The sequence below is a fragment of the Pelodiscus sinensis genome, chromosome 3, assembly GCF_052426305.1.
Source record: "Pelodiscus sinensis isolate ZL-2025 chromosome 3, ASM5242630v1, whole genome shotgun sequence".
Lineage (NCBI taxonomy): Eukaryota > Metazoa > Chordata > Testudines > Trionychidae > Pelodiscus > Pelodiscus sinensis.
Genome location: NC_143054.1, coordinates 165,728,534 through 165,754,450, shown reverse-complemented (window position 1 = coordinate 165,754,450; position 25,917 = coordinate 165,728,534). Strand labels below are relative to the sequence as shown.

Below are 25,917 nucleotides of genomic sequence, written 5' to 3'. Positions count from 1 at the left end.
GGATTTCAAATACTAATGAATAATTTGTTTGGTGCTCTTATTGCTCATCACTTCAGTTTTAAAAAGCTCCGCTCATCGGTTTTCTTAAAGGCAAATGCACTAAGCGTTTCTATTTTCATGTGTTCCTTTTAAAGACTGTCAGTCTCTGGTTGCTTGGTAATAACTTGTCTTTTCTTTTTGTATTAAAACATGTTTCTATTTGCAGTTTAGCTTCACAATAGCTAATCGGGTATTCCAACTGTTGCCAAAGTGCAAAGATACTACATCATTTACTTCCAGAAAACTTCTGATGCTTAATGAAATTCTCTTCTTACTACTTGCTTGGTGGGACTGTACAGAGAGTGAGCTTAAAGATTAAACACTTTCATTTTTATTTCAGGAAGGTGAAAAAATAATTCAGGATTTCCTTTGCAAAGTGAAAGCATTGCCCTTGACAGACATGTCTGAAGAAGACATCAGAACCAAACTGAAAGAAATGAAAGCTGAAGTGCTGGCAAAGAACAACAGTTTTGTGAATGAAATTGTTTCCCGAATAAAAGTTACTCCATGAAAAAATCTAAAATGACACTGCCTGAACTGTGTTAAGTCACAAGAGTGGACATTTTCTTGTCTTGCCGGTTTTATGCTCTTTCATGTATATGCTCAGTAATGCTTTGTACTCGTTACAGCAGAAACACTTTCTCTTGACTTGTAGTTATTTTTATAAAATGAGTCCTTGTTATAGCTGCGTGAAAATTTATTTACTTCTATTTTACTTTTATTATAAATTCTCAATAAAATTCCTCTTAATATCAGGGAAGTGTGAATAAAAAAGAGCCCTCGTTTTTCCAGGAAGTTAAACTACATACAACTTTTACCATCCTGTGTTGTGAAATCTGTTACTCCTAATGCAAAATCTATTGCTGTCCTTTACTTCAGTTTTTTTCATTCTCATCACTAATGCTGTATCATAATGTTTTTCATTCTCATCATGAATGATAGTTTCACTTTTAGAAGCATTGCATTAATGGTGGGGTTTTTTTTAGAAAAACATTTAGTAAGGAATCTTAGCTAATGATTACAAATGTAATTGAGTCTGACCTTACATTTTAAATGCAAGAAATGATTTACACTTGCTTAAGTCCGATGTAGTGCAGTACTAACCCTTCATTGTATTGAGAGAGGGTGGGAAAACTTTTTTGGGTTGGGGACGTCTGACCTACAGGAAAATCAGAGACCAAACACAAGTGAGAAACAAACAACCACCTCCTCACTGATATGGCCTCCAACTCCAAAGCCGAAAAAAAAAAAGCTGCTTCATTCATGGAAGTTATGGTGCCAGAGTTCCCTTTGTACTCCACCCTGCAGGGGAGGGAGGTGCCCAAGGCTCAGGCCTTCCCCCAGGGCTGCAGTAATTCTTTGGGGGACCCAGGGCTAGTGGATTTTTTGTGGGCCCCCACCTAGGTTCTGGGGTGTGGCCAACAGCGAGGGGTTGATTGTGTGGGAGGAGATGGGGAGGGGGCTGGGGGTATGGGTGGGAAGTGTGTGGGAGGAGAGTGAGGGTGCAGGGGCTGAGCAGTAGGTACAGAGCAGGGTGGGACGGGGGGGGGTCTGGATAGGAGGTAGGGTTCAGAAGCAGGCTGGGGGGGGTGTGACAAAGCGGGGGGTTGTATTTGCTCTGTTCTCTCTATTATGTTGCATGCAATTTGTCCTGTCCTGTAGTTACCCTGACTGTGTGCCTCAGTTTCCCTGCAGACTGCACCAAGTGAGAGAGTGATTGGACTTGTGGTGTGACAGGCTTCCCTATTTACACAGTGGCTGATGCTTTCTTTAAATTGAGCCTGAGAAGGGGAGTGACACCCAGTGACACATTTTACCTGGGGAGCTGGACAAAGGCTGAAGGCGGGGCTGGCTGCAGGAAAGAGCGGGCCTGCTGGGTATCAGTGAGTCTTGATGGCTTGGGATGCAGTGTGATGTCAGGGCTCCGGGCCCTCCTCCCTGAGATGGATTGTACTGACTGCTTCTGGTTATTGTGCTGACAAGTCTGCTCTACACTGTATTCCTGTGTACTAATAAACCTACTTGCCAACTGAGAGTTGTATTGGACTGTGGATGGAGGGTACAGGGCCTTGGTGACAGAGTGGGGTCTGAGTGGGTGGCTGGGTGCAGGTGCATGGCCTTGTGATAGGGTACAGGACTGGGGGTAGGTTGCTGAAGAGTGCTCATGGTAGGAGTGCGAGGTGGAGCCTGGATGTAAAGCAGGGCACAGGAGCTGGGTGGGAAGTAGGTGTAGGGGAGGAGATTGAAGTGTGGGGTCTGGGCAGGTGGTAAGGTGTCAGGGTGAGTGTATGGGACCTGAGCTTTAAGTGGTTTCAAGTGATAACAGACCGATCAAAGTAAGTACTAAGATAAATAAAACACATCGGCTAAGCTTCATACTCTAAGAAACTTGTTATGCTATTTCTTACTCAAATGGTAGTTTTAATCATCTCTCTCACAAGCTAGCCAGCCTCCTACGTTGGGCCTGATCCATCCGCCTCCTAAGTCTTAGATGCTTCAAGCAGTCATCTTAGTGGTAAGTGTGTGTGTGTGTGTGGGGGGGGGGGGGTTCCTTTTTCTGGTTCCCTGCTTATAAATAAATATTGCCCAAGGTGGGAATCCTTTGACTTCAGCTTCAACCCTTTCACACGTGGGATGTTAAATTTCAGTTAATTGAGTAGTTGAGTAACTTCATGAATTCTTACCGGTTAGTCAACTATTCTGTAGTCCCTAAGGATGCGGCTGGCAGCAGCACGGGGGTGGAAGGTGGGAGCTAGTCCGCAAGGGGAGCCAGTTTAATCACCAGCTCCTCTTGTGAACCAGCTGCTTGTTGCCATGTGCTGCTGTCTCTGATAAAGACAGAGCTCCTGGACCTGACACAAGCTGGAACTGAGCCAGGCTGCCTGCCCGCCTGGCTCCTAATACACTTTAAAGAGCCACACCTAGTGTGAGCCAGAATTAATCTGGGTTGCTGGCCAGCCTGCTAAAAAATTTACCGGGGGGGGAGGAGAAATGCATGTGGTCTATAGCATTGACCTATATGCTTTTGCTTAGTTAATTGACTACACTATTGCATCCCTATTTCACACTCCCATGGGAAAGTGCTCCCATCAGCTGACCTGGCCTCATGTCTTAGCAGGACCAGACTTAGTCCAAGCTTACAGGAAGCACAAGACTATTCCCAGGTCATTGTCTTGAGCTCTGGGCAACTCTTAGGGCTGCCTGGGGAGGTGGGGGCAGTGCTCTCCAGGCAATGCTGGGGAGAGGGTGGCACTGAGGGCTGGTTGCCTTGGCCCTCCCCTTCTGGCTGAGGCCCTGATCCTTCTAGGAGTGTGGAGCTAGCCACCCCACCTTGCCCAGAGGCCCAGTGTGACTGTTGGCTTCCCTGCATATGTACAGCATTACACAGTATCTGTTAGAATGGAATTGTATAAAGTAGTGTATAAATGGAATGCACAAAGGGGCCAAATTAAGATGGCACAGGCAAGCTGTGTCTGGTGTGCCCTAACTTCTGAATGTGTCCCATTTTTTTGGCCCTGTCGCTCTTCCAGTTGGTTCTTTTTTAGACTCTGCCTTATTCTCTTCCCACTTTTCTCTGCTCCCCACTTCTCAATCTCTCAGCTCGCCTCCTGCTTTTACTCTACATTCTGCCCTTCCTAGCTGGTGCTAGCCTTTCCATGCTCACCTTGCTCGCTGGATGCAGAGCAAGCACTGGAGCACCCTCTAGCAAATGCAGAGATGGACCTGTAAGTTGTGCAGAAGTGTGCCAGGGCTTGTGCCATTGGAGAGTCATGGCAGAAGCGGTGGCATTTTGTGTTCAGCAGAAGAAAACACAGCAAGGTCCTGTGCTAAGATAGGCGAGGAAGGGGAGTGGCCATCAGCTTCTTTCCTCTCTCTCTCCCCCCTTCCTCTCCCCTCCTCCACCAGTTTCTTGCCTGAAACAAACGCAGAGCCACAGTGGGGGTAGGTCCTGCACCCAGCTTGAGTTAGAACTGAGCTGGACTGCTGGCAAGTCTGTTAAAAAAAATTTACTGGTGGGGGAAGTAATGCATGTAGGCTATAGCATTAACCTATATGCTTTTGCTTATTGGTTAATTGACTACACTATTACATCCCTATTTCACACCCCCATGGGAAACTGCTATGTTCAAAATGGGCTCCAGCATCAGGTGACTTGGTTTCATGCCTTAAGCAGGACCAACCTTAGTCCAAGCATACAGGAAGCACACGATTGAGTTGAGATGTGAGGAAGGTGCTTTCTTTAGAAGACAATGACTTGAGGCATCTGTGTAGATTTGCATCCAGCAAGGCTCACACTAATAAATAGCTGTCTGGAAGTCACATCAGGAAAATGGCAGTAGTACAATGTTCAAAGTGCACCCAACTAAAAGTTGCTTGCCCCATCCCACTACTGGTATTTCTCTGCATATTGGCATATGCTATAATTTACTCTGCCTGAGGGTCTGGCCTATGACTCCCCCAATAGCATTTGTGTTTTACTGCATTCCTGTATATTTGATAATTTAGCATTGTTTGGAAAAGGATATGCTAAGTCAATTTCTTCCCTTACCCCCCTCCCCCCCCACAAAAAAGCCATCCAGCCAAGCTCCCCTTGATTTTACCACCTTAGCCTTTGCTTCTTCAGGCTTTGTCTCTCCTTTCATCTGTGCACCATGGATGGCCAGTGACCCAGTAACTTGTAACCTACCAGTTGAGCTCAAGACGAGTCAGGTGAGAGAGTGTCTCCTGAAGAGAAATGCTAATTGAAAACTATAAAAGAGGGATTTTAAGCTTAATGGTGACATATGTTTACTCAAAATTAAACCTACACAAAGCAGTTCATTTCCATTACAATTAGTCTTTATTAAAAATGCATCAGAGCAAAATAACCTTCTAAATCATAGACCCAATTTACTTGTGCGTTATTGATAATACATTTTGAAGCAAGGGTGCAAACACTATTGGTAGTGCCTGTTGGTAACATCTGTTCATAAAATAGATGGACTCACCTATCTATAGCAAAATACCGGCATAGAAAATGTTATGGCACCAACATGGAGCTGTCACTTAAGAGACAGCCTTCCTAGCTCCCTTTTTCCCAGATGCAGGAATTATAGTCAGAGTGGGGGTCCTGGCTTGTTAGCTCAACTACTGCACCAAAGCAGATTTTCTGAGGCTGAGAAGCCTTGTGTTCAAATGTGCCATCACCTCCGCTTTAAATGTTCTTCTCTGTCACTCAATCCAACTCATCATTCGTCAACGCTCAGCAGGACACGTGTGTTTGGGATTTTCTGAATCATCATACACCAGGCTGTACATTTTTAAAAAGATGTAAATGTGAGCAAACAAAAGTGCTCATGAAAGTAAGTCAACCTTGCTGTAGCCATGGCAGAGTGCAGACACATGTCCCTTCCCTACTTAGCTCAGCATATTCACTTCAGTCCTGGTGTGATGTGGGATTTAACCATAGTGATAGGCAACCTTATCTGAAGCCAGACCCGCCTAGGATTTTAGCACCCAACTTCTACTCCAGTCCATGGGAGTTGGGTGCCTAAAGTCTTTGGAGGATCAAGGTCTAAGTGACCTATCTGTGTTTCCAAACCTGACCCAAGCTCTGCTATATTAACCAATATTCTTAACTAGTAGAGCTGCTCTGCCATGATGGCAAGTAATCAGTGTTGTTGAGTGTAGAAACAGGAACTAGTGTTCAGCATTAATGTATTTGAGCACCCAGAGTGCATGTAGTTTTTCATTGCATCAGTGCAGATGTAAGGGCTCTTAGTCACATCTCACAGTAAATATATGAAAATCTAAGTACCAAAAATGCTTTTGCTAAATACAACTTTTCATGCTTTATAGGTTTGCTAAGGAAGTTGGTACTTAAGAGTTGCATACAGCAAGCAAATTACTTTCACAGTAAAACAAACCAACCATACGTTTGAGTAGATTATCATGAGCTCAAAGATGTAAAAATCCATTTTTGAGTAGTGTAGCACACCTGCAGGTTGATTGTGTAAAAAAATGTTTTCCTGTAAACACCCAGCTAAATTAAAAGTTAAATATGAAAAGAGGGTGCTAGAATGAAGCCACCAGCTCCTCAAATGCTGTCTTCAACCTAATGCAAGATTATAAACTAGGCCCCCAACCCAGGTGAGAAACCCAGAGCAGTGTCAACTAGTGGCCAGTGCTTCTCTACAAGGAAGACTCCACCCCTGCATACTCTAGTAGGGGTGTGGGATAGAGAAGCAAGAAAGGAATTTAGCACCAAGTCTGTAGTTGAAACAGTGCAACCTGTAAGGGTCTGGAAGCCAGCATACCAGCTCAGGACTCACATAAGGGTGTTAAAACTTAGTCAACAGTGCTTTGATGTTGCGACTGGGGTTGGAGGTCAGACTCTCTCAAATATCCGAGGGCAGAGAGTCTGAGCTACAATGGCTAGCACAAGTCTGTTGAGGTGGGCTGGGAGATTTGCTCTCAAGCACAATGTACATATCCCCCTGAAGTGCTTAGAGACTCCCAATTCCTCTGTGACCAGTTCTCACAAAAGCTGAACATACCTTAATGGTAGACAAAAAATTACACAGCTGTGTGAGAAAGGGGCTAATCTGAGCACTCTTCCAATGAAAGGCCTGATCCACATGAACACGCACTGCCAGCTACTTCTAAAGCAAAGTACCAGAACCAGCATCTGCCACCTGGTTCCACACAAGTGCCCCATAAAGTCAGTAAGATCTCATGAGCATTATTTTGTGGTGGAATTTGGAACTTAGCATCCTGGCACCACTACTATTACTGAGATGTTTTGGGCAGTGGCTCAGCTGCAGAAAAATATATAGGTTGAACCTCTCTAGTCTATATGGCACTCTTAGGACCTGGCTGGTGCCAAACCAGAGAATTTGCTGGACCATGGGATGTCGATATTGTCTATCACCATTACCAAGACTTCCAGGCTGTGTCTACACTGGGCCACTTATTCTGGAAAAGCAGCTGCTTTTCTGGAATAACTTGCCAGCTGTCTAGACTGGCTGCTTGCTTTTCCGGAAAAGCAATGACGATCTACTGTAAAATTGTCAGTGTTTTTCCGGAAAAACTATGCTGCTCCCGTTCGGGCAAAAGTCCTCTTCCAGAAAAACTGTTCCGGAAAAGGGCCAGTGTAGACAGCACAGTAGTCTTTTCCGCAAAAAAGCCCCAATTGCGAAAATGACGAAAGTGCTTTTCCGGAAAAGAATCCTGCCAATGTAGACGCACTTTTTCCAGAAATACTTATAACAGAAAACTGTGCCGTTTTAAGCATTTCCGGAAAAGGGTGCCAGTGTAGACGTAGCCCCAGTGTGTACTGGGCTCTTAGAAGACACTTAAGGGTAAAGTAGAGCTAAATAGCAGGACAGAACACAGCCAGCCAGGCCTGGTGGCTGTAAAACTTTGTGGGAGCATGGGAAACATGACCACACTTATGGTAAGTGGACATCCAGCAACCTAAAATCATGCTGGACCATAGATGTTGCTGGACTAGAGAGGTTCAACCTGTACTTCAAACTGCTAGCTATGGCTTAAAGTGAACTCACTCTACAATGTGCTTCCCCAGTGCCAACATGATACTCTGCCTGCAACTGAGTTAGTAAAGAAAGGGGTTTGGAAAGTGCAGAATCACGGGCAATCAGCAGTATAGGAGAAAGGGAGGGATTAAAAGTTTTAATTCTGACCCTGCCATCAGTTTGCTGCACTAAACCTGAGAATCACCTTTGAAGTGATGGGGATGTACTTAGTGCTGACATGTAGGGTCTCGGTGCTGGATAACGTGTTTCTTGAAACAATCTTAGGGAGCAGGCTGTATCAACATCATCAATCACAAGGCAAAGGAAAGAATTCTTTCAAGTTACTTGAAAGCCCTGGTTTAATAGGAAAGCAAGGTTAATATGGCCGTTTGTAAAATTTCCTCTGTTCTGCATCTCAAAGGGGAGGGGACACTGGTATCCAAAAGGCTGGAAACTTGAGCCACAGAACCACAACATTAAAAGTTGGGGGCCTGGAGGTTTAGGCAAGGCTTTCAGATGACTGTTTAAAACCACATACAGCAGTAGCAAACAAGTTAAAACAAAGAAGTGTTAAGAGTATGTGGGGAAGCTCCTCCCCCTTTAAAAAAAAAAAGAAAGTTACTGATGAACTCTCCCTCCACACTATGCCTGTATGACCACTGGCTTCATTTTTAAACACATGGGCTACGTCTAGACTGGCATGATTTTCCGGAAATGCTTTTAACGGAAAACTTTTCCGTTAAAAGCATTTTCGGAAAAGAGCATCTAGATTTTTGCGGAAAAGCGCGTCCATGCCAAAGTCCCGATCGTAGCTTAGAGTGGCACTAACATCCACAATGGCACAGAGCTGGAATCCCTGTTCTGTTGTACGTGTTTGTTCTCAACGGGGGGGGGGGGGGGAGAACCTTCAACTCCAGTTTTGACAGTAAGGGGGAATTGTTTTTCAATTGAGAATGACAAATCACTATATTTTACTAAGTCTGTTCTCCTTCCATGCCAAAAGCAGCAGTTAATTGTGCAGGTTTTTGAAGATCATCCCTAATAAGGAGACAATTTCAAGAGCTGAGTTACCAACCCCAGGGCTGTGTCCCTTTTCTGTAAAAGGGATACAAATTAGACACATCGCAATTGCAAATGAAGCAGGGATTTAAATCCCCCCCGCTTCATTTGCATAAACATGGCTGCCGCTTTTTTCCGACATTCTTTATTTTAAGAGGAATAAGGGATCTTTTGGAAAAGGCTTTATTTTCCGAAAGATCCGCGTCTAGACTGGCGCTTTTTTCCAGCAAAGCTCCGAGCCAGAAAAAAGCGGCAGCCATGTTATGCAAATGAAGTGGGGAGATTTAAATCCCTGCTTCATTTGCAATTGCGATGTGTCTAATTTGCATCCCTTTTACAGAAAAGAGATGCAGTCTAGACACAGCCCAAATGTTTCAAAATCATTACGCAAGCCAGCCCACTGCAGAGGGTTTCTATTAGCCTTCTGGATTTTAGGATGAATTCAGGTCATACTTGCAAGTATTTCTCTGCCACCAGGACAGATAGGAAATTTTGTTTTTTTTAAAAAGCGGAGATTCTTGTCTAGGCACATGCCTCAAGTGGTTCAGGCTTTAACAACCAAGAGAGAACACCAGTCAGAAACATCAAGGACTTCTCCATTAGAAACCTGAAAATCAGTCTTTTAAGTGCCTATTGCAATTTCCCCTTGAAGGATTTCCTCCCCTGGAGCAGAGTCAACACAGCAAAGGGATGTTTATGGTACTGTCTGTTCAAAGAATCACTGAGTTCAGGGACACCAGTATGAGAGATGGAAGACCTAGCTTTGGCTTTCTCTCTGGGCTGAATGCAAATTCCAGAAGAGGCATGACAGGTGGATGTTATTCAAATTCCAGAAATAAGAGAGAGAAGGGCTTGATTCTGCTCCTATTTTGGGGAGTTTTGTCCCCAGCTTCCACGAAGAGCAGAATGGGGCCTTGCGGCACAGCCCATAAACTTGTTAAGAGTACAGAAATTATGAGGTTGTTTAAACTGAGCCACTCAGTTGCCAGCCCATAATGGCTCTCTTCAGAAACCTATCATGGCTACCCAGTTTTGGTCGCACTTCCTGATGGTTGCTCGAGGGGGGCAGCACAGTAAGCCCTGACGTATCTCTGCTGGGGATCCCTTCAGAACTCTGCAAGGAAAGTGGCCTACTACCTTGTGGGAAGTGGTTCTGATGGACATACATTGACTCAGAAATGGCCAGTGAACATGCAGGGACAGCTCAAGAGTTGGCTACCATGGCAGGATGTGCAAATTATACATCCTTCGACACCAGCAGCCCTCTGCATTCTGCACCATGCCCATGAGCGCTAGGTGGCAACCACCAACATCTAATTGTCCATTCATGGATATGAGCCCCCCTCCCCTTGCTGTGGTACTATTCAGACCCATTTATGAGCCAAGCAGTTGCGTGGGAGGTGTGGCTAGTTGACTTTGAACTGAATAATGCCAGCTGATGGACCCCTCTCCATTATTAAAATCTTTGCTCCGTGGCCAAGACTCGATGGCTGCGTCTAGATTGGCATGATTTTCCGTAAATGCTTTTAACGGAAAAGTTTCCCGTTAAAAGCATTTTTGGAACAGAGTGTCTAGATTGGCACGGACGCTTTTCCGCAAAAGCACTTTTTGCGGAAAAGCGTCCGTGCCAATCTAGATGCGCTTTTCCGCAAAAAAGCCCCGATCGCCATTTTCGCGATCGGGGCTTTTTTGCGGAAAACAAATCTGAGCTGTCTACGGTGGCCCTTTTGCGCAAAAGCTTTTGCCCGAACGGGAGCAGAATAGTATTTCCACAAGAAGCACTGATTTCTTACAGTAGGAAGTCAGTGCTTTTGCGGAAATTCAAGTGGCCAGTGTAGACAGCTGGCAAGATTTTCCAGAAAAGCGGCTGATTTTCCGGAAAAACTGGCCAGTCTAGACACAGCCAGAATGACTCCCGTTGTCTCCTCCTGACGTTTTATCCTATTTCAATTTTGGTGGGGAGAAAGGAGCAATTCATAAGCCACAGTCACTGATCAAACGTACAAACTGTCCTAACTGTGTTCTTCATTTGCCAAGGGAAGCCAGTGCCTGTCTAAGCACTGGATGGGTTGCAGCAGCCCGGCCAGTCTCCCTGATACCAGAGGGCTGAAGAGCCTCAATTATGATCCATGGCAGCAAGGCGAGGCTCCATAGTCTCACTGAACTCTTGGCCCCGCTGCCCAGGCTACTAGCAAGGCTGCTAAGCATGGTCATGGATGCATGCGGAGACTTGCTGAACGGAGGAGCAACCTCGTTTCCCGTAGGCCAGACACTAGTGATCTGCCATTGCCGACCAAGCAGTAAGATGGCCTGGCCACTCAGAGATGGTCACATTCTTTTATAGGATGGCTGTTGTTTCCCCAGTCTGACTGCTGATATGGCCCCTCAGTGCCCATGTGGGGATGCTCCTGTTCCGGGATAAGTGCTAGCCACGCTGGAAATCTCCCCTCTGCCCTCCCGTCTTGCTCAGCAGCTTCACCTCTTCAATGACGATGTCATGAGTGACCACTTTGCACATGTCATACACAGTCAGGGCAGCCAGGCTGGCAGCCGTCAGTGCTTCCATCTCCACGCCCGTCTTACCCTGGCTGCAGCAGAAGGCCTGGATCACCACCGCGCACTTCCTCTTGTCCAAGCTCAGAGACACGTCCACCTGGCTCAGAGGGATGTTGTGGCACAGTGGGATCAGCTGGCTGGTCAGCTTGGCTCCCTGAATCCCTGCGATCTGGGCTACTGCCAGAACATCCCCTTTCTTCAGCTGGTTCTGCTGCACCATCCCAAATGCCTTCTCACCCAGGCGCACCACAGCACTAGCCACTGCAGTCCTTTCGGAATCGGGTTTCCTTCCAACATCTACCATGGCCACCCGCCCCTCTTGGTCAACATGAGTCAGGCTGTCAGAGGGACCAGGTCCGCTGGTGCATAAGTCAGAACGTATGGCTTTGGACTGAGATCCTGGGCCCTTTTCTTCTGACTGGTTTTCAGCAGCAGCTGCCCCAGAGGGACTGTCCACAGCAATTTGGCTGGTGTGCGTAATAGAAGAACTTCCTGTCCTAAGGCACTTGGTGTCCGAGCTAGAGTTCAAATACTTTTGGAAGATGCAAATGCCTCTTGCTTGAGTGTGCAGAATTTCTGCTGCAAGCGGCTGTTGTGCGGAGCGAGATCCTGGCAGGGTATGCTGCCCTGTAAACACATTTTTCTTCAATGCTTTTCCCATCTGCTTGGATAAACTTGTTCTCAGCATTCGCCGGTGGCCAGGTCTGTGGCCCCCTTGCTTTGAACTTTGGGAATTCCGCAGGGTATCTTGCAGCAGTGGGGAAGATCTCAATGCTGACTCTGAAGAGAGGGATAAATAAAAAGGAGTCAAAAGCTTTGGCTACTACTTGCAATTAAGAATCTGAATTAGGACCCAACAGAGCACTGTTTCCCCTTCTACACAACACAAAAAGCCCTAGGAAGCCTGGAATTCAATTCCATTTCCTTATTAATGTTCCCAGTTCCCCACACTCATAGGCTCGGTATTAACTAGACCCACTTAGCAGTGCTGGGGTTGGGCACAGTGTCATGTTCGGGTGTTCACGTGACAGAGGGACAATAAAGATCTTCCTCACCCGAAAAAAAGCTAATTTAAAAAAAAATTGTTTCACTCCCTTGTTTTCCCTCTCCAAATCCTGCCCACCCCCTCCCCTAGCTCTGGCTGCCACTCATCTTCTCAAGTATGTCGAATAATTTCACTTTCCTAGTTTCTGCTCCTAACTGCAGCCCTCAAAAGTCAGCTGGGCCACAGAGCACTCGCTGCATTGCCTGCAAGCTCCCAGACAGGCTGTGCTGGGAACCTCCCTCATGGCTGCCAGTTCTTGCTGAGTAAATGACGTGCACGGGCTTAGTTACTGGGCGCTCCGATTCCTTCAGTTCTCTCTGCTCTGACCAGGAGCTCTGCCAGCTCAGTTTAGATCTTTATTTAAATCTGGGGTAGCCTTCCCGACCCCTCACACTAATCCCCAACCTCCTTTGGCATTTCCACAGCACCCACTGCCAAGCACCAAGTCAGAAGGAGCCCGTGATGTACACAATAGAAGTGATTCACGATAATCCAAAGGAAGAAGGGGCAAAGAGGTAAGCAGTGGCCAAGTCTTTTAACAAGGCACTTTTTTTAAAGGAGATCTCCACTATTCCTTTCTTCACTAATCCTTTGAGACACACACGGGCTCAGGAGAGGGTGGGTGGATCAGCAAACCGCTGCTGTAGCTCTCTTAAGTGGGACGCTTGGGAAGCAGCAGGTTCAAGAGCTGTCCACAGAGGAGTCCGAGCAGCTCTGCTGAGTGGCACACGGTGCTTCATCTTTCCCAAGGCAAAGAAAATCCCTACCTGCTTCGCTGCTTCTTGATAGAGTCTCTCAGGCACAGCATACAGTGCAATGAGCCCCACGCTGCACCCTACTGGGTCTATTCTCTTGCATGGGCAAAACTTCACATGGAAGATTACTGTCTATTTAACCTCTTCCCTGCTAGGCACAACAGTCCTGCCATTCAACTGGTTCTGGGAGAGAGAGACTACGTATCTCGATTCAGATCCAGGAGACTAGAGGTTAACTGCCCTTCGCTTTTAATCAAGACTTAATTGGTTTGCTGCTAGCGAGTGATGGATTTGCAAAAGGAAAGATTCCAACAGGGTGCACCGAGATCACTAGCGCTAGTCTCATGAAATGTGCCTGCTGGCTGCAGCCAGCCTTGCCATAACCACTACCCTCATGGGCCAAGAAGTAGCAAACTGCGAGGACTAAAGCTGCTCAGAATGGAGCATCAGTCAGTACCCTGGGGGAGGGCCAGTGTCCCATTAAATAGAAGTTTTGAGTAGGGGAGCTCAGATGACTGGGTAAGTGAAAGCTGGAAGAGGCACCCTGCAATTATGCACTTTAAGAGGTGCAGCACAAACTGCCTCTTTTATACAAGTTTCCTTCAAATCCCACCTCTGTCCTCACCCAATGGCACACAACATAAAAAGACAGAGCGGGACCACGAACTTCCATGCCGGCGATAGAGACAATGCACTGGTAACTTGCTGCTGCTGTAGATCAGCAGTACTCCGCTTTGCTCGTACCTTCCTAGCAGATCAGCAAAGCTAAACCTCACTGAAAAATTCCCAGCTGGAAGAGAAGAGGATGAATGAGGACTCTCCCATCACTAAGGTGAACATGCGAGGAGAACAGCCTATTCTGAATATTTCTGGTTTGAAATCTGTTCCTCCCCCTCCTTTGAATTAGAGCTTGAATTGTGTTTGTGGTAACGCAAAGGTACTTGTGGACAAACATTCTAGCAAAGGGTGGGTAACACAATCTTGTCCTTGGGAAGACAAGGACTAATGCTACACACTCATTGCTCCCCCAGCCTTAACCCAGTTTAGGGTAATGTATTAGGGGCTCAGACACTGGGTGCTAGACAAGTACCCACAGACACTAGGCTGCAAGCAGTAAGTGGTGTGCTCACCCCAGGGTGTATGCAAGTGAGTCTGATAATGAGATGAAATGCCAAGTTTTCAAAAACCATTTAGCCAGATTCGGATACGGGCAGTGAGGTGAAGGAGCAGGATTTTCTTGTGATAACTGTGTCACCCCAGTGAGCTCAGGGATTCCACCTGGTAGTACTCACCATCAAGGAATTCTTTGCCAGCACTAACTTGATGCCTGCATCCTTTAAGTTTAATTCATAATGTTTATGGTACAATTTGTTCAAGGTACCAATATCTCAGCCAGATCCTGTTTTGTAAGAAACACCTAGAAATGCTGTACGATCACTGTCCTGGTCTTGCTTAATGCAAACAGGGGAGAGAGTGCCAAAGCCTAAGGCCTTGATGTACAACTCTCAGAACCAAATGCATTTTTTTTAAAGCTTAAAATGAAAACTATTAACAGCCATGTAAGCGATCCATTCCACATATAGCATGATTACAGGTTGAAGCTGATAGACGACTCACCAATTCTCCCCCTCCATCCCTTCCGTTTTTTCTTTGATAGTCTTAAAAATGACCCGCATTTCTAAAAATCATTTCATCTCTGCTCTAAGTGAAGTAGAACTACATTGAGCTTAGGGAATTCAACCCTTTCCAAGGCCCAGAGCCTTAAATCCATTAAAACCATGGTGTGTGGGGAGGGCATATATGTATTACGTACTGATTTGTCACCCACCGATCAGGATCATTGGCCGGTTCTTCATCTGGGAAATGTTAAACATACCTAGAAATAAAATAATGTACATAAACATTGATTGGGGGGAAAACCCCATTTTAAGTCATTTGTCTTATGCCATTTATTCTTCTGCTGCCTCCCACTCCTAACCTCCAGACTAAGAGAGTGAGAGCCCAAAATGCAATTAACTCATTAAACAATTCACTCATTAAAATGTAAAACTTGGTCTGAAGAGAACATGCAACTATCACACAGTAGAGCCTTTCCCCGGAAAGTCTCATATAACCAGAATTCTTCTCTGCACATGACAGCTGTCAAACAACACACACTGCCTGGAGAAAGATGGTCTCCAGCGGTTAGAACACTAGCCTAAGATTTGGGAGACCAAGGTTCAATCCCCTGCTCTATCACAAAACTTCCTGTTACATGGGAAAGTCATGTAGGCGCCCAGTGCCTCAGTTTCCCATACATAGAATCACAGGGTTGAAAGAGGCCTCAGGAGGTCATCAAGTCCAAACCCCCGCTAGAAGCAGGAAAAAACATGGGGATAATAGTATTTATGTGGCCTTTGAGAAGTGTGGCAGTCACAGCTGCAGACACTCAGGGTATGTCTAGACTACATGACTCTGCCGACAGAGGCATGTAAAATAGGCTACCGACAGTCAATGAAGCAGGGATTTAAATCTCCCCGGCATCATTAAAATAAAAATGGCTGCCGCGCTGTGCTGGCTCAGCTGATTGTCGGCACAGCACAGCAGTCAAGCCGCGGATCGGTCGACAGGGGAAGCTCCTGTAAACCTTGTTTCACGAGGCATAAGGGAGCAGTCAACAAAGACTTCTCTTGTCGACCGATCTGCGTCTTGACTGCCGCGCTGTGCCGACGATCAGCTGAGCCTGCACAGCGCGGCGGCTATTTTTATTTTAATGAAGCCGGGGATATTTAAATCCCTGCTTCATTGACTATGTCGGGTAGCCTATTTTACATGCCTCTGTCGGCAGAGACATGTAGTCTAGACATACCCTCAGATACTATAGTGACAGGAGCCATTCAAGTACCTTAGCCAGACAGTCATACTTCAGGAGCAGCAATGGAATTTCACTGTCTAGGTAAAAAGGTTACACACATAACTGTATCTCCCCCAGTACACCTGCACACCTTGCAGTACAAGGAGGCTAATAGCGGGAGCTCCCAGGGTTGGTACAGCATTTACAAATAATCCGGTGGCAGAAGGGAACACCCAATTGTTATTTGCTGATGATTTCAAAGTGTTCTTGTTAGTACATAAAAGCTAGTGAAAGACTCCAGACAGAGGTACAGTTTAGGTTTACTGGACAGCACGGTGGCAGACCCAACTGTGTTTAAGTACAAGTTGTGCACAATGACAATGAACCTAAGTTTATATGTTGAAGAGTGCTGATGGCCCTACGGACATGAAGAGATCTGCTCTGTGTATACCGGCAGTAGTACAAGAAAAGCATTAGCATGTTCGGGGGTTTCAACAAAAGATTCGACTGACAGAAGGTGAAAAGCCTGGATACACCCCCTCATTTGAGACAGGGCACTCAGCTTTAGCCCCCTATTCCCACTGCAGAGATTTACTAGCTCCAGAGAAGGATAACAACAATGGTGAGGGGCCTAGTAGGATTTATAAGAGAACAAAAGAACCACTCTAAGTTAATGGTATAAGTGTATTTAGAACAAAAAAGGAAATACGTCCTCCCAGCACTGAGTCAGAGTCTAGAATTCACTCCGCAGGGGGTCAGCTCCATACTGTAGCTGAATTTTTGAAGGCAGCTGGAGAAGATGTGAATACAATCATTTGCAAGCACCACCAGCTTAGATAGGAATAATCCAGTCTCCAGCCTCAGACTGTAAATGCATAACCACAGGGGCTCTGAAACCGTTCTCCATCCCCAGCACAGTGCTGCAGACCCAGCTGTATCTTGGCAGTTTCGTTCAGCTTGCTCCCAAGAATCAGAACTGGTCACTGTGAGAAACTAGCTATCAGACTAGATGGATCAGCAATCTAGCTCTGGTACTTGCAGTGTTATCTATTTCGAATAAGAAAAAGTGGAGATCACAGAATGCTACAAAGTGGAACAAGATGGCAGGTTAACCATAAATTGCAGGTCTACCACTAGGAATAGTAATACCTAAAGAGGAGAGGGCCAGAGATAAAAGCCGCCAGAGACAGAAAGTGGTTCTCCTGAAATAAGGCTGAAGGCAGAGGAACAGCTAGAAGGGCTTGCTGGCTGACCTGCCTAAACCAGAGTTGTCTGCTGGCTCTGAACCAGAGCCAAGGACCAGAGAAGACTCAAGGAAAGTAGAGAGCAGCCGGTAGCTTTAGTCACTGGACCCCAAGGAATGGTGAGAGGGTCATAGGGACTGAGGGATGCTTCCTTGGCAAGGAAGCAGAGAGGGGCTGTGGGCCTTCCCGCTGTGAAGGAGGCGGCTGGGGTGGCAGTCCTGGCTGAGGGACTGAGGACCGATAAGAAGCCATGCTGTGCACTGGGGTGATAAAGACTGTGTTTTAGCACTATTGTTATGGACTACATTGTTGTCATACACTGGCTCCCAGCAGAGATGTTTAAGCAGAGCCTGAAGCAGAGTGTTTGCGTTACTCAAGAGGGAAGCTGAGGTGCCACTTACAGGGCTGCCTCCAGAGAGTACTCATTTACAGCTACACTCCCGAGTTCTATTTACAGCGCCACTGAGACACCAGAAATCCACCCAGCCACTAGACAGCCTGGGCTCCCGCTTCAGAAAAGGGTGAGAAAGATTCAGAAAAGTACCCAAACTCCAGAGTAAACTTGGAACATTGAGGCTGACCTATTCCCAGTTGCCTCACTAAGACCAGTGGCAGATAATGCTCCTCATCTACTGGAACCTCCTGGTGTCCTCTCCCGAGTCACTAGAATTCCACAGAATAGCCCTGCTACCGAGTGTTCAGAGTCATCCTACAAAGGATACTGTTTGCCTTCGCCCTTCATTATTACTTGATGCAATAAACATACCCGCATGCTGTTTCTTTTTCCTGCCCACTGCTGCTCCGATGATTTGAACCAATTTGTCCTCTGAAGCACCGGACCGTAGGTGATCCCTCAAGGACACTTCTGAGTTCCCAAAAAGGCACACCTGCAATAAACCAAGGGGAGGCGGCAGAAGAGACAAGGTGAACAAAGCCAGCTTGGAAACACTATCCCTATTACAACCTCTCTCAGCATCCTGGGTAAATACGGAGCAAAAGCAGAGTCACTTCCCAGCTATGCACCTGGGTCTCTGTAGACCAGGGTATGAACCTGCTCTTTTGTCTCTGCCTAGCCCCTGGCAGCTGTGAGGGTCTCAGCAGAATGGAGAAGCTGCAATTCCATACCCTTCAAAAAGCTAAATGGGAGTCATTAGTCTTCAAATGAATATGTAAGAAACAAGCCCTATAGAGCCCAGGCTCCCCAAGGTTATTTGCAAGGATGAACATTTCAAGAATTTAACTGTGGCATGGAAGCAATTACATGGGATGGGCTGTCAACCTAGAAATTCATTGCAGTACTGGGCCTGCCTGACTGAACGCTGGATAACAAGATTCAGCTGCCTGCAATGCACAAAATTCGACTCAGAACAGATCCAACATCTGGGGAGCCTCACAATGTTTGGCTGTGAACTCAACAGGATCCAGTACTACAGCAAGTCACCTGTACATAAGTAGGGTTGCCAGATGGTTTAACCAAAAATACTGAACAACTCCCCCTGCGCCCTCCCAAAAAAAACAGCCAGAAAATAAAATGTTGTTGAGCCCCCCAAAAAAGAGGGACCCCAACAGCAGTTAAGGAAAAAAAAATCAGTATGACCCCTTTAAGAAGAGTTTTTTTTTGCTGGTGGCCATCTTGTTTTTCTGTTCCAGCCACAAGACAAGCCCCTGCGGAACCAGGTAAGTGGGAGGGAGGGGAAGGGGCCGGGGTTGGGCCCAGTTGCTGAGTGTGTCCATAGGATTGCCAGGTGTCTGGTATTTTCACCTCCTAGCAGGGAAAAAAACCCAGAAAATTCCGGACATTTTAGGTGTTTTCTGAATATTTTTTAAACTGGACAGGAGGTAAAAATACCAGACTGTCCGGGTCAATGCCGGACACCTGGCAACCCTAAACGTAAGGCAGCAAAAAAACCAACCTGGTCTATGAAAGAATAATGCCTACAGTTCTCCTAATTGTAGTACTCCTAAAACTACCGGCCAGCTGTTGAGTTTAGGGGTATATAGAACAGGATCACCTGGAAACACAGCAGGCAGGTAGAGAGGTCATGAGATTTATTTCCTCCCTTCATCTCTCCTCCTGTTGTATGTCTTCTTGCACCTTAGCAGGGCTGCAAGATGCCCTATGTGGTTTCCAGGGGTTATCCAGGAAGCAGGTATTCAAGCAGGGTTTTTTTTGTTTTTTTTTAAAAAAAGGTTCCACAGCTACTGCTCCTAGATTTTGAAATGTATTGCAGTTGCTAAGAATGTGCACCAATTGATTTGATGCCAGTACAGAGTTGCCATCCCTCTCATGGGGTCACTTTGCTCTTAAGCAAATTGCTTTAGTACAACTGTGTCATCTCCACTAACTTCTAAGACACCTAATCTTTTGCTCAGCAAAGGGTCCGGAGACAAAATGGATTTCAACATACAAGTATTGAAAGGTATATGGAAAAACACTCATTTAAAATGAGAGAATTTGACCCTGGTAAGGCCATTTTTACATTATTTTTGTAAAACTTTTTTTAAAAAAAGTTTTCTATTGAAAGTAAAAATAAGTAAAACGTATTCCCCACCCTCTTCGCTTTCTGTGTTTGAAATCATTTTGTGTCACTGTGACCACAGGATGGTCAGGGACACTGGTGTATCAACACAGAAAATACTTTTTTAAAATCAGAGAAAGGAAAATCTGCAAGTATAAAACCACAGACATTAGCAGGGGACTCAGGCAGGCATACTTGAATCTATTTTTTTTTTAAATTGACAATACCATTTGTCATGATTATGAGGGTTAGTCAGCAGCCTGGGGATTAAGGGGTTAACTACACCTAGCCAGGTGGAGTGGCCAATAGGAATGTAGGTGGGACTTTCAAACTGGGACAAAGGAATTTGGGTTTTTTCCTTTTGTCTCTGAGTGAGTCCTCTGCAGCTACAGAGAGGGACAAGCATGTCTCTCTCTCTCCAAGAAACAATTCTTCATTTTGTAAGTAGGGTAACGTTTAGGTAGTTTCATTAGGCTTTATTGTTTTAAGGGTTGGGTATGGGATGTTTAAAAGATGTTTTGGCTTTTCTTTGTAACTAAGGGTACGTCTAGACTACAGGGTTTTGTCGACGGAAGTTTTGTCGACAGATACTGTCAACAAAACTTCTGTCGACATAGAGCGTCTAGACACATTCAGTTTTGTAGACAAAGCAAGCTGCTTTGTCGACAAAACCCTGTAGTCTAGACGCAACCCTACAAGCAATAACAGAACTCTGTCGACAGAAGGCGTTATGCCTCGTAAAATGAGGTTTACCAGCGTCGACAAAACCGCTGAGTTTTGTCGACGTTATGTCGACAGAACTCAGCGGTAGTGTAGACGCAGGTATAGTTTTGTCGACAAAAGTCCACTTTTGTTGACAAAACTCAGTAGTCTAGACACACCCTAAGTTCTAGGCCCATGGAGTTTCTCCATGAGTATATTTTGTTACCTTCCCATCTAGTCATTATGTTTGCAATAGGAATATTGTTGTAATAATAAAAGTTCTTTCTTTTCTTTTTATTAACCTGGCATTGGTTAATAGTGTGCCCTGATTTTTATTTTAGGGGTGAGATTTCCCAAATGATCTTTCCCCTGATTTCTTTATCAATATTTGGGTGGTGGCAGCGGAAGTTTTATTCCCAAGATCTAGGTTTTTAAGATTTTGGGGGAAGTTTTATACCAAAGCCTGGTAGATAAGGCTTTGGGATACACTTGCTGGCCCCCACTTCTGCATTTATCATGCCAGAGTGGGGAAGGAGCCATGACACCATTCTTTTAAATCTGTGTGTTACACAATGGAGCAATTCTTCGGCCATCAATTCCTCTTTTTACATTGCAGTTTAGAGTATAGTTATACCCAGCATTTGAACTCCTCTTCTCCTGGCCCCCTGACAGTCCCCTTCCCTTCTAAATCTCTTCCCTACTTTCCTCCCTCTCTCCTTCCCACTACTACCTCTTCCGTCTCCAAGCCCTGGTCTATGCTAAGGAGTTCTTTTGAAATAACCCCCTCTTGTTTCAAAATAATAAGTGGAGTGTCCACACTACCAACCCCATTATTTTGAAATAACAGGCTGGTTATTTTGAAATCTGTACTCCTGCTTTCCTCAGGGAATAAGCTTATTTCAAAATAGTTATTTCAGGAGTTATTTCAAGTTAATTATTTTGAAATAATTTCCTAGTGTAGACATGCCCCAACACTGTTCCATGTAAGAGGAGTTATTCCACCTCCTACTGCAACTGTTAGTAGGCGAAGGGCATCTTGTTGCATTGCCTACCTTGAGGTTCCCATCTGCTGTTATCCTCAGCCGATTGCAAGATCCACAGAAGTGCTCAGACATGGAAGTAATAAAGCTGATCTGCCCCTGGAAATCCGGTACCTTGTAAGCCTGAAGCAGCCCCCAGGAAGGAAGAATAGATCAGGGTAGATAAAAAAGTCAATGATACTACATTTTTAAATGGTTTTATGATTTTAAATTCAGTACAGTTCTTTTTAAAAATAACTCCCACTTAAAATTATATTTGACATGACAACCTGTGTTAAGGCCTAAACTTATTTTATGTGATTTAAATAAACAAAACAATTTAAATCTCTAGATCCCAGGTTTGAATGAAGACTAAAATGGGAAGAAAGATATGCGTAGAGAATACAGGTTTAGTACTATTCATACCTGGGAAACCCCCATGAGTAACAACCAGAACGCGCTCTCTGGTTACCCTCCCCGCCAGTAAGCCCTAACATGTGTGACTCACTGACACTTGTACTGGACAGACGAGTACTTGTTAGGTACCTGGAATTTCCATGGGTAAAGTTAGCGATTACTGCTTCCTGAGGCTGCGTGCCTTGGAATCATTACAACCATGACTACAGAGCACTATGCCACATGCTGATCCTCTTTGCTCTAGCCATTCCAAACGCAAGCTGTTGCACACTTTGCTGAAGTGTTGGGTCTCCCTTCCTAGTATTCTTAGCCTGCACCCACCTTGGCTGTGCTGGAGGCCTCGCAGGGCAGCTTCTCCAACTCAGGCCATCTCTGCCTGACTGTATCCAGCATCTCCTTATAGCTCACCATCTTCTTGAAATTCCACTTGTTACCTAGGTTTTAAAACCAGCATGTATTTAGCTACCAGCAGCTTTTAAATAGGAAAAGACAAAAAGTCCTTTTAGCTAAATTTCAATCACCCCTTTGAACACCCAGTTAGGATCCGTATCGAACCTGCGAGGCTATAGCAACCTCAGACAAAGTTAAGCCATCCCTGTCTGTTTGGAACAGTGGATGCAATGAACTGTGGGCCAACCTAGACTTGTCAGGAAGGGCAAGGGTCTGAAGAGAGACTCAGACTAACTGCCTGTGTTGACGAGGTAGCAACACTAGTCCTAGCTGGGGATCTGCATCCATTAGCCCTGGCACAGATTTGAGGCTTATGCCCTTGTGCTGGCACAGTTAAATGCAGAAGCTGAAGATAAGTTATTCCATCCTGGAATGGCCCCAGTTTTCCAAAACTAGGATTGGAAGGGGGAGATCGAGGGCCTTTTTGGAAAGAGCAGGAAAAGTTCACCCCCAGCAAAGAACAATATTGATATCGTGAGCTCAGATGACACTTTCTGGAGCATGGGACGCAAGGAGGTTCTAGCAAGTCCTGAGTTCTAGAAGGGCATAACGGGTACATAAGGAAAGCCCACTCTTGGCCCCTGCCATTCTACTCAGGCTTGTGGGCCTTGGGCTGCAGAGCTTCTTCAATGCTCTGTAGACTTCTCTGGGGCTCTCCCACCCCACAGTGTCCTAGAGCCAGGACTCCCGTCTGAGCCTGGAAGAACATACAGCAGTGACACAGCCCCCCAGCCCAAGTCAGCTGGAACGGACCAATCATTGGTTTTGTCTTTGCTCGTAGAGGTACCTCACGTCTCAAAACACCATCAATGGAACAGCCCACTCCATGGACACTCAGGGTACGTCTACACTGCACCGGTAGCTCGACATAAGCTACACAATTTGAGCTACGCAAATTACCTAGCTTATTTCAAAATAGCTTATTTCTTAATTTGGCACCATCTACACAGTGCCAAATTTCGAAATAACCCGCTGTTCCAAAAACATCCCTTACTCCTTGCGGAACAAGGTTTACAAGGACATCAGTACAGCAAGCCCACTACAGTAAACTTCCGATAATACGGCACCTTTAGGACTCAGGAGGTGCTGGATTAATCAGAAATGCCGGACTATCAGAAGGGGGGGGCTATGAGGGGTCTGGAGTGGGGTGGGAGGGGATGCCACCCCAGACCCCTCATAGCCCCCCCCTTACTTTAGTCCAGCTCTGCCCCAGGCGTCCCTGATTCAGCCGCTGCTGGTCAGTTTCAGCAGCAGCTGAATCAGGGATGCCTGCAATAGAGCAGCTGGGGTGCTGCCGGGTTGGTCCCACAGCGCCAAAGGAGGGCGCTGCGGCACCAACCCAGCAGGACCCCAGCTGCTCTGCTCCTGGAATCAGCCGCTGATCTGTTTCAGCAGCGGCCGACTTGGGGACCCCTGGGGCAGAACAGCTGGGGTCCTGCCGGGTTGGTCCCGCAGCGCCGAGGGGCAGCGCTACCAACCTGGCAGCACCCCAGCTGCTCTGCTCCCGGCTTCCCCGATTCAGCTGCTGGTCAGTTTCAGCAGCAGCTGAATGGGGGAAGCCTGTCCGGTTGCCCCAGCACTTCCGGGTTCCTGATGGTGCCGGACCATCAGGAGTCCCGGAGCATTGGATGCCGGACTAATGGAGTTTTACTGTATATTCTGAAATAACAGACATGCTGTTAAGATGCGGGATAGCTATTTCGGGACACCAGGGGTAACCGCACTGTAGGCGAAGCCCCACAGTAATAGAAAGCAGATGTGAGGAGGGAGTAAAGGAAGTTTCACAGGTAGCGCATACCTTAGAACTGTAACACCACCCTATTTCTATGAAGTTTGCTTTGCAGGAAAGGTATTGCTAATATGCAACAAGCCAGCCCCTTCCTCCACCCCCTGGTTATCTCAGAGCACCCATACCCTGCGGCATGCTGACCTACCATTCACCTGCACTGGGGCTTCACACAGCAGTGAAAACTACAACGGCTACTTTATGCTAAGCTTCTCTTCGGTTGACAGTAAAGATTCCGGCACCCTGTAGCAGACAGTTAATGCAATCAGGATTCAGAAAGAAAGCTCAAGTAGTGAAGACTTGTCAGACAGACTCACCTCCCTTCCTGCGCTATCTCCAGGAGAGAAGGCAGAGCTGCCTAGCCAGTTACATGACAGGAGTACTCACCATCGAAGGGCATGTATTCAATGAACCGCACATCGAGTGGCTGGTTCTGCGTGAGTGCCACAAAGTCCAACAGTTCATCCTCATTGAGGCCTCTCATCACTACACAGTTCACCTGGAGAGAGAGAAGTAGCTTAAGCCATTGTGCGGAGTACCTGAGACTCACATCTCCCACATAAGATCTCCATGCTCTGAGACTCTAGATTAAATGGCCAAATCAGTCATACAAGGTTAAGAAGTAGGACCCCCTTATGTCCTGGAAAGGCACTTCGATGCTACTGGGAAACTTCTTTAATATTTACAGAAATTACCATCCTCTGAAGGGGGAAAAAAAAAAAAAAAAAAATCAATCTTCCTGAAAACTGAAGTATCAAGCCCGAATGAAACACGGGGTTTGAGGACGTTACGCACCAAATGATCTTACCTTAACAGGACTGTACCCAAGTTCAATGGCTTTGTGGATTCCTTCCATTACTTTATGAAAGCCTAAAATATAACAAGAATTAAGTCTTCAAAAAACCCTGCAGATGAGCAAGTTAGTAAGTATTAGACAAAAAGATGGCAGAGACAAAACAGCTGGTCCAGTTGATGGGCTGCTGCAGACTTAGTGACCTTGGGCAAGTCAGTTTAGGCCAGATTTTCAAAGATATTTGGGTGCCAAAAAATGCAGGGTTGCCTAGTGGCTTGTGGAAACCCCACTAGGCACTCCTGCATCTGTTTGGAACCCAATACCTTCAGAAATCTGGCCCTTAATTTCTCTGTACAGCTTGGCCCATCACTACCCTGCGTGTCACTAAAGTGGGTGAGCATAAAAAGTGTTTCCAGGTTTAAGGAGGGTAAAGCGCCTCCCCCACCCCAACATTAAATAATTCCTAAGTGTCACTTTTAAAAAAGTGACCCCCAGAAGAGGTATCTGTAAGTTGACCACTGCAAGAAGCCGCTTAATGAATCAAGAAATGGAACAAACATGCCCAAATCCCCAGCTCATCCCTCACCATAGATTTATATCTATTCCTAGAAAAGCAAATGGCTTTTGACATTGATTTTAAGGTGACAGGCAGCTTTTCATGGTATCCTCCTTTGATGAATTATCTAACGTGTCAGTTTGAAAGAGCTTTTAGGAGACCAATTAACCTGGCCTTGGGCCTTCCTGAAAGGATGAGAGAAGAATCAGAAATTGCAGGGACTGCAGTAGGAGAAGTAGTTAGCCTAATCCTCTGATACGGAGTCTCCACCCATCTTCCTTCTCCCATCCTCACTACTATCCCACACCAAGGGACAATCCCGTTTCTTTGTTAAAGTTAGGAAGAGAACTAGCAGCAAAAAATTTGCTCCCTGCCATGAACAGGTGACCAGGATGTGAATTGTCAGTCTAGCTCCTTGGAGACATGAGTTCACATCAAAAGCTACCATCACAATTCACACTATGTGCCCCTCCCACTTGCCCACTGGCAGTGCAGGCAGTGGTGCCGGAACCTCCCCTTCCCACTGTGGTCCCACCAAAGAGGGGTCCATACACATGATGGACTGAAAGCTCTTGGGGGCCAGGCCTTATTTTTGTTCTGGGTTTGTACAACGCCCAGCTCCGTGGGATC

At 46.1% G+C, this 25,917-nt stretch overlaps 2 protein-coding genes across 3 annotated transcripts in view; one reads left to right on the top strand and one right to left on the bottom strand.

Moving 5' to 3' along the window:
• MSH2 (mutS homolog 2) overlaps positions 1-6,565 on the top strand; it is a 99,261-nt gene extending 92,696 nt beyond the window's left edge. Inside the window, exon 16 of the mRNA XM_075925390.2 lies at positions 380-6,565. Coding sequence (XP_075781505.2) covers positions 380-550 — 171 coding nt within the window. The 3' untranslated portion in view covers positions 551-6,565. The remainder of the gene's footprint in view (positions 1-379) is intronic.
• Positions 4,861-25,917, bottom strand: part of MOCS1 (molybdenum cofactor synthesis 1) — a 53,574-nt gene continuing 32,517 nt past the window's right edge. The window contains exons 5-11 of one of the 2 annotated variants that reach the window (XM_075925388.2): positions 24,747-24,808; positions 24,326-24,437; positions 22,024-22,136; positions 21,319-21,429; positions 17,812-17,932; positions 14,797-14,844; positions 4,861-11,948 (exon numbers count right to left, since the gene is read on the bottom strand). In XM_075925388.2, the coding sequence (XP_075781503.2) occupies positions 11,038-11,948; positions 14,797-14,844; positions 17,812-17,932; positions 21,319-21,429; positions 22,024-22,136; positions 24,326-24,437; positions 24,747-24,808 (1,478 nt within the window). In that variant the 3' untranslated portion in view covers positions 4,861-11,037. Of the gene's footprint in view, positions 11,949-14,781; positions 14,845-17,811; positions 17,933-21,318; positions 21,430-22,023; positions 22,137-24,325; positions 24,438-24,746; positions 24,809-25,917 lie in introns of both variants that reach the window. The other variant, XM_075925389.2, reaches the window with a different exon arrangement.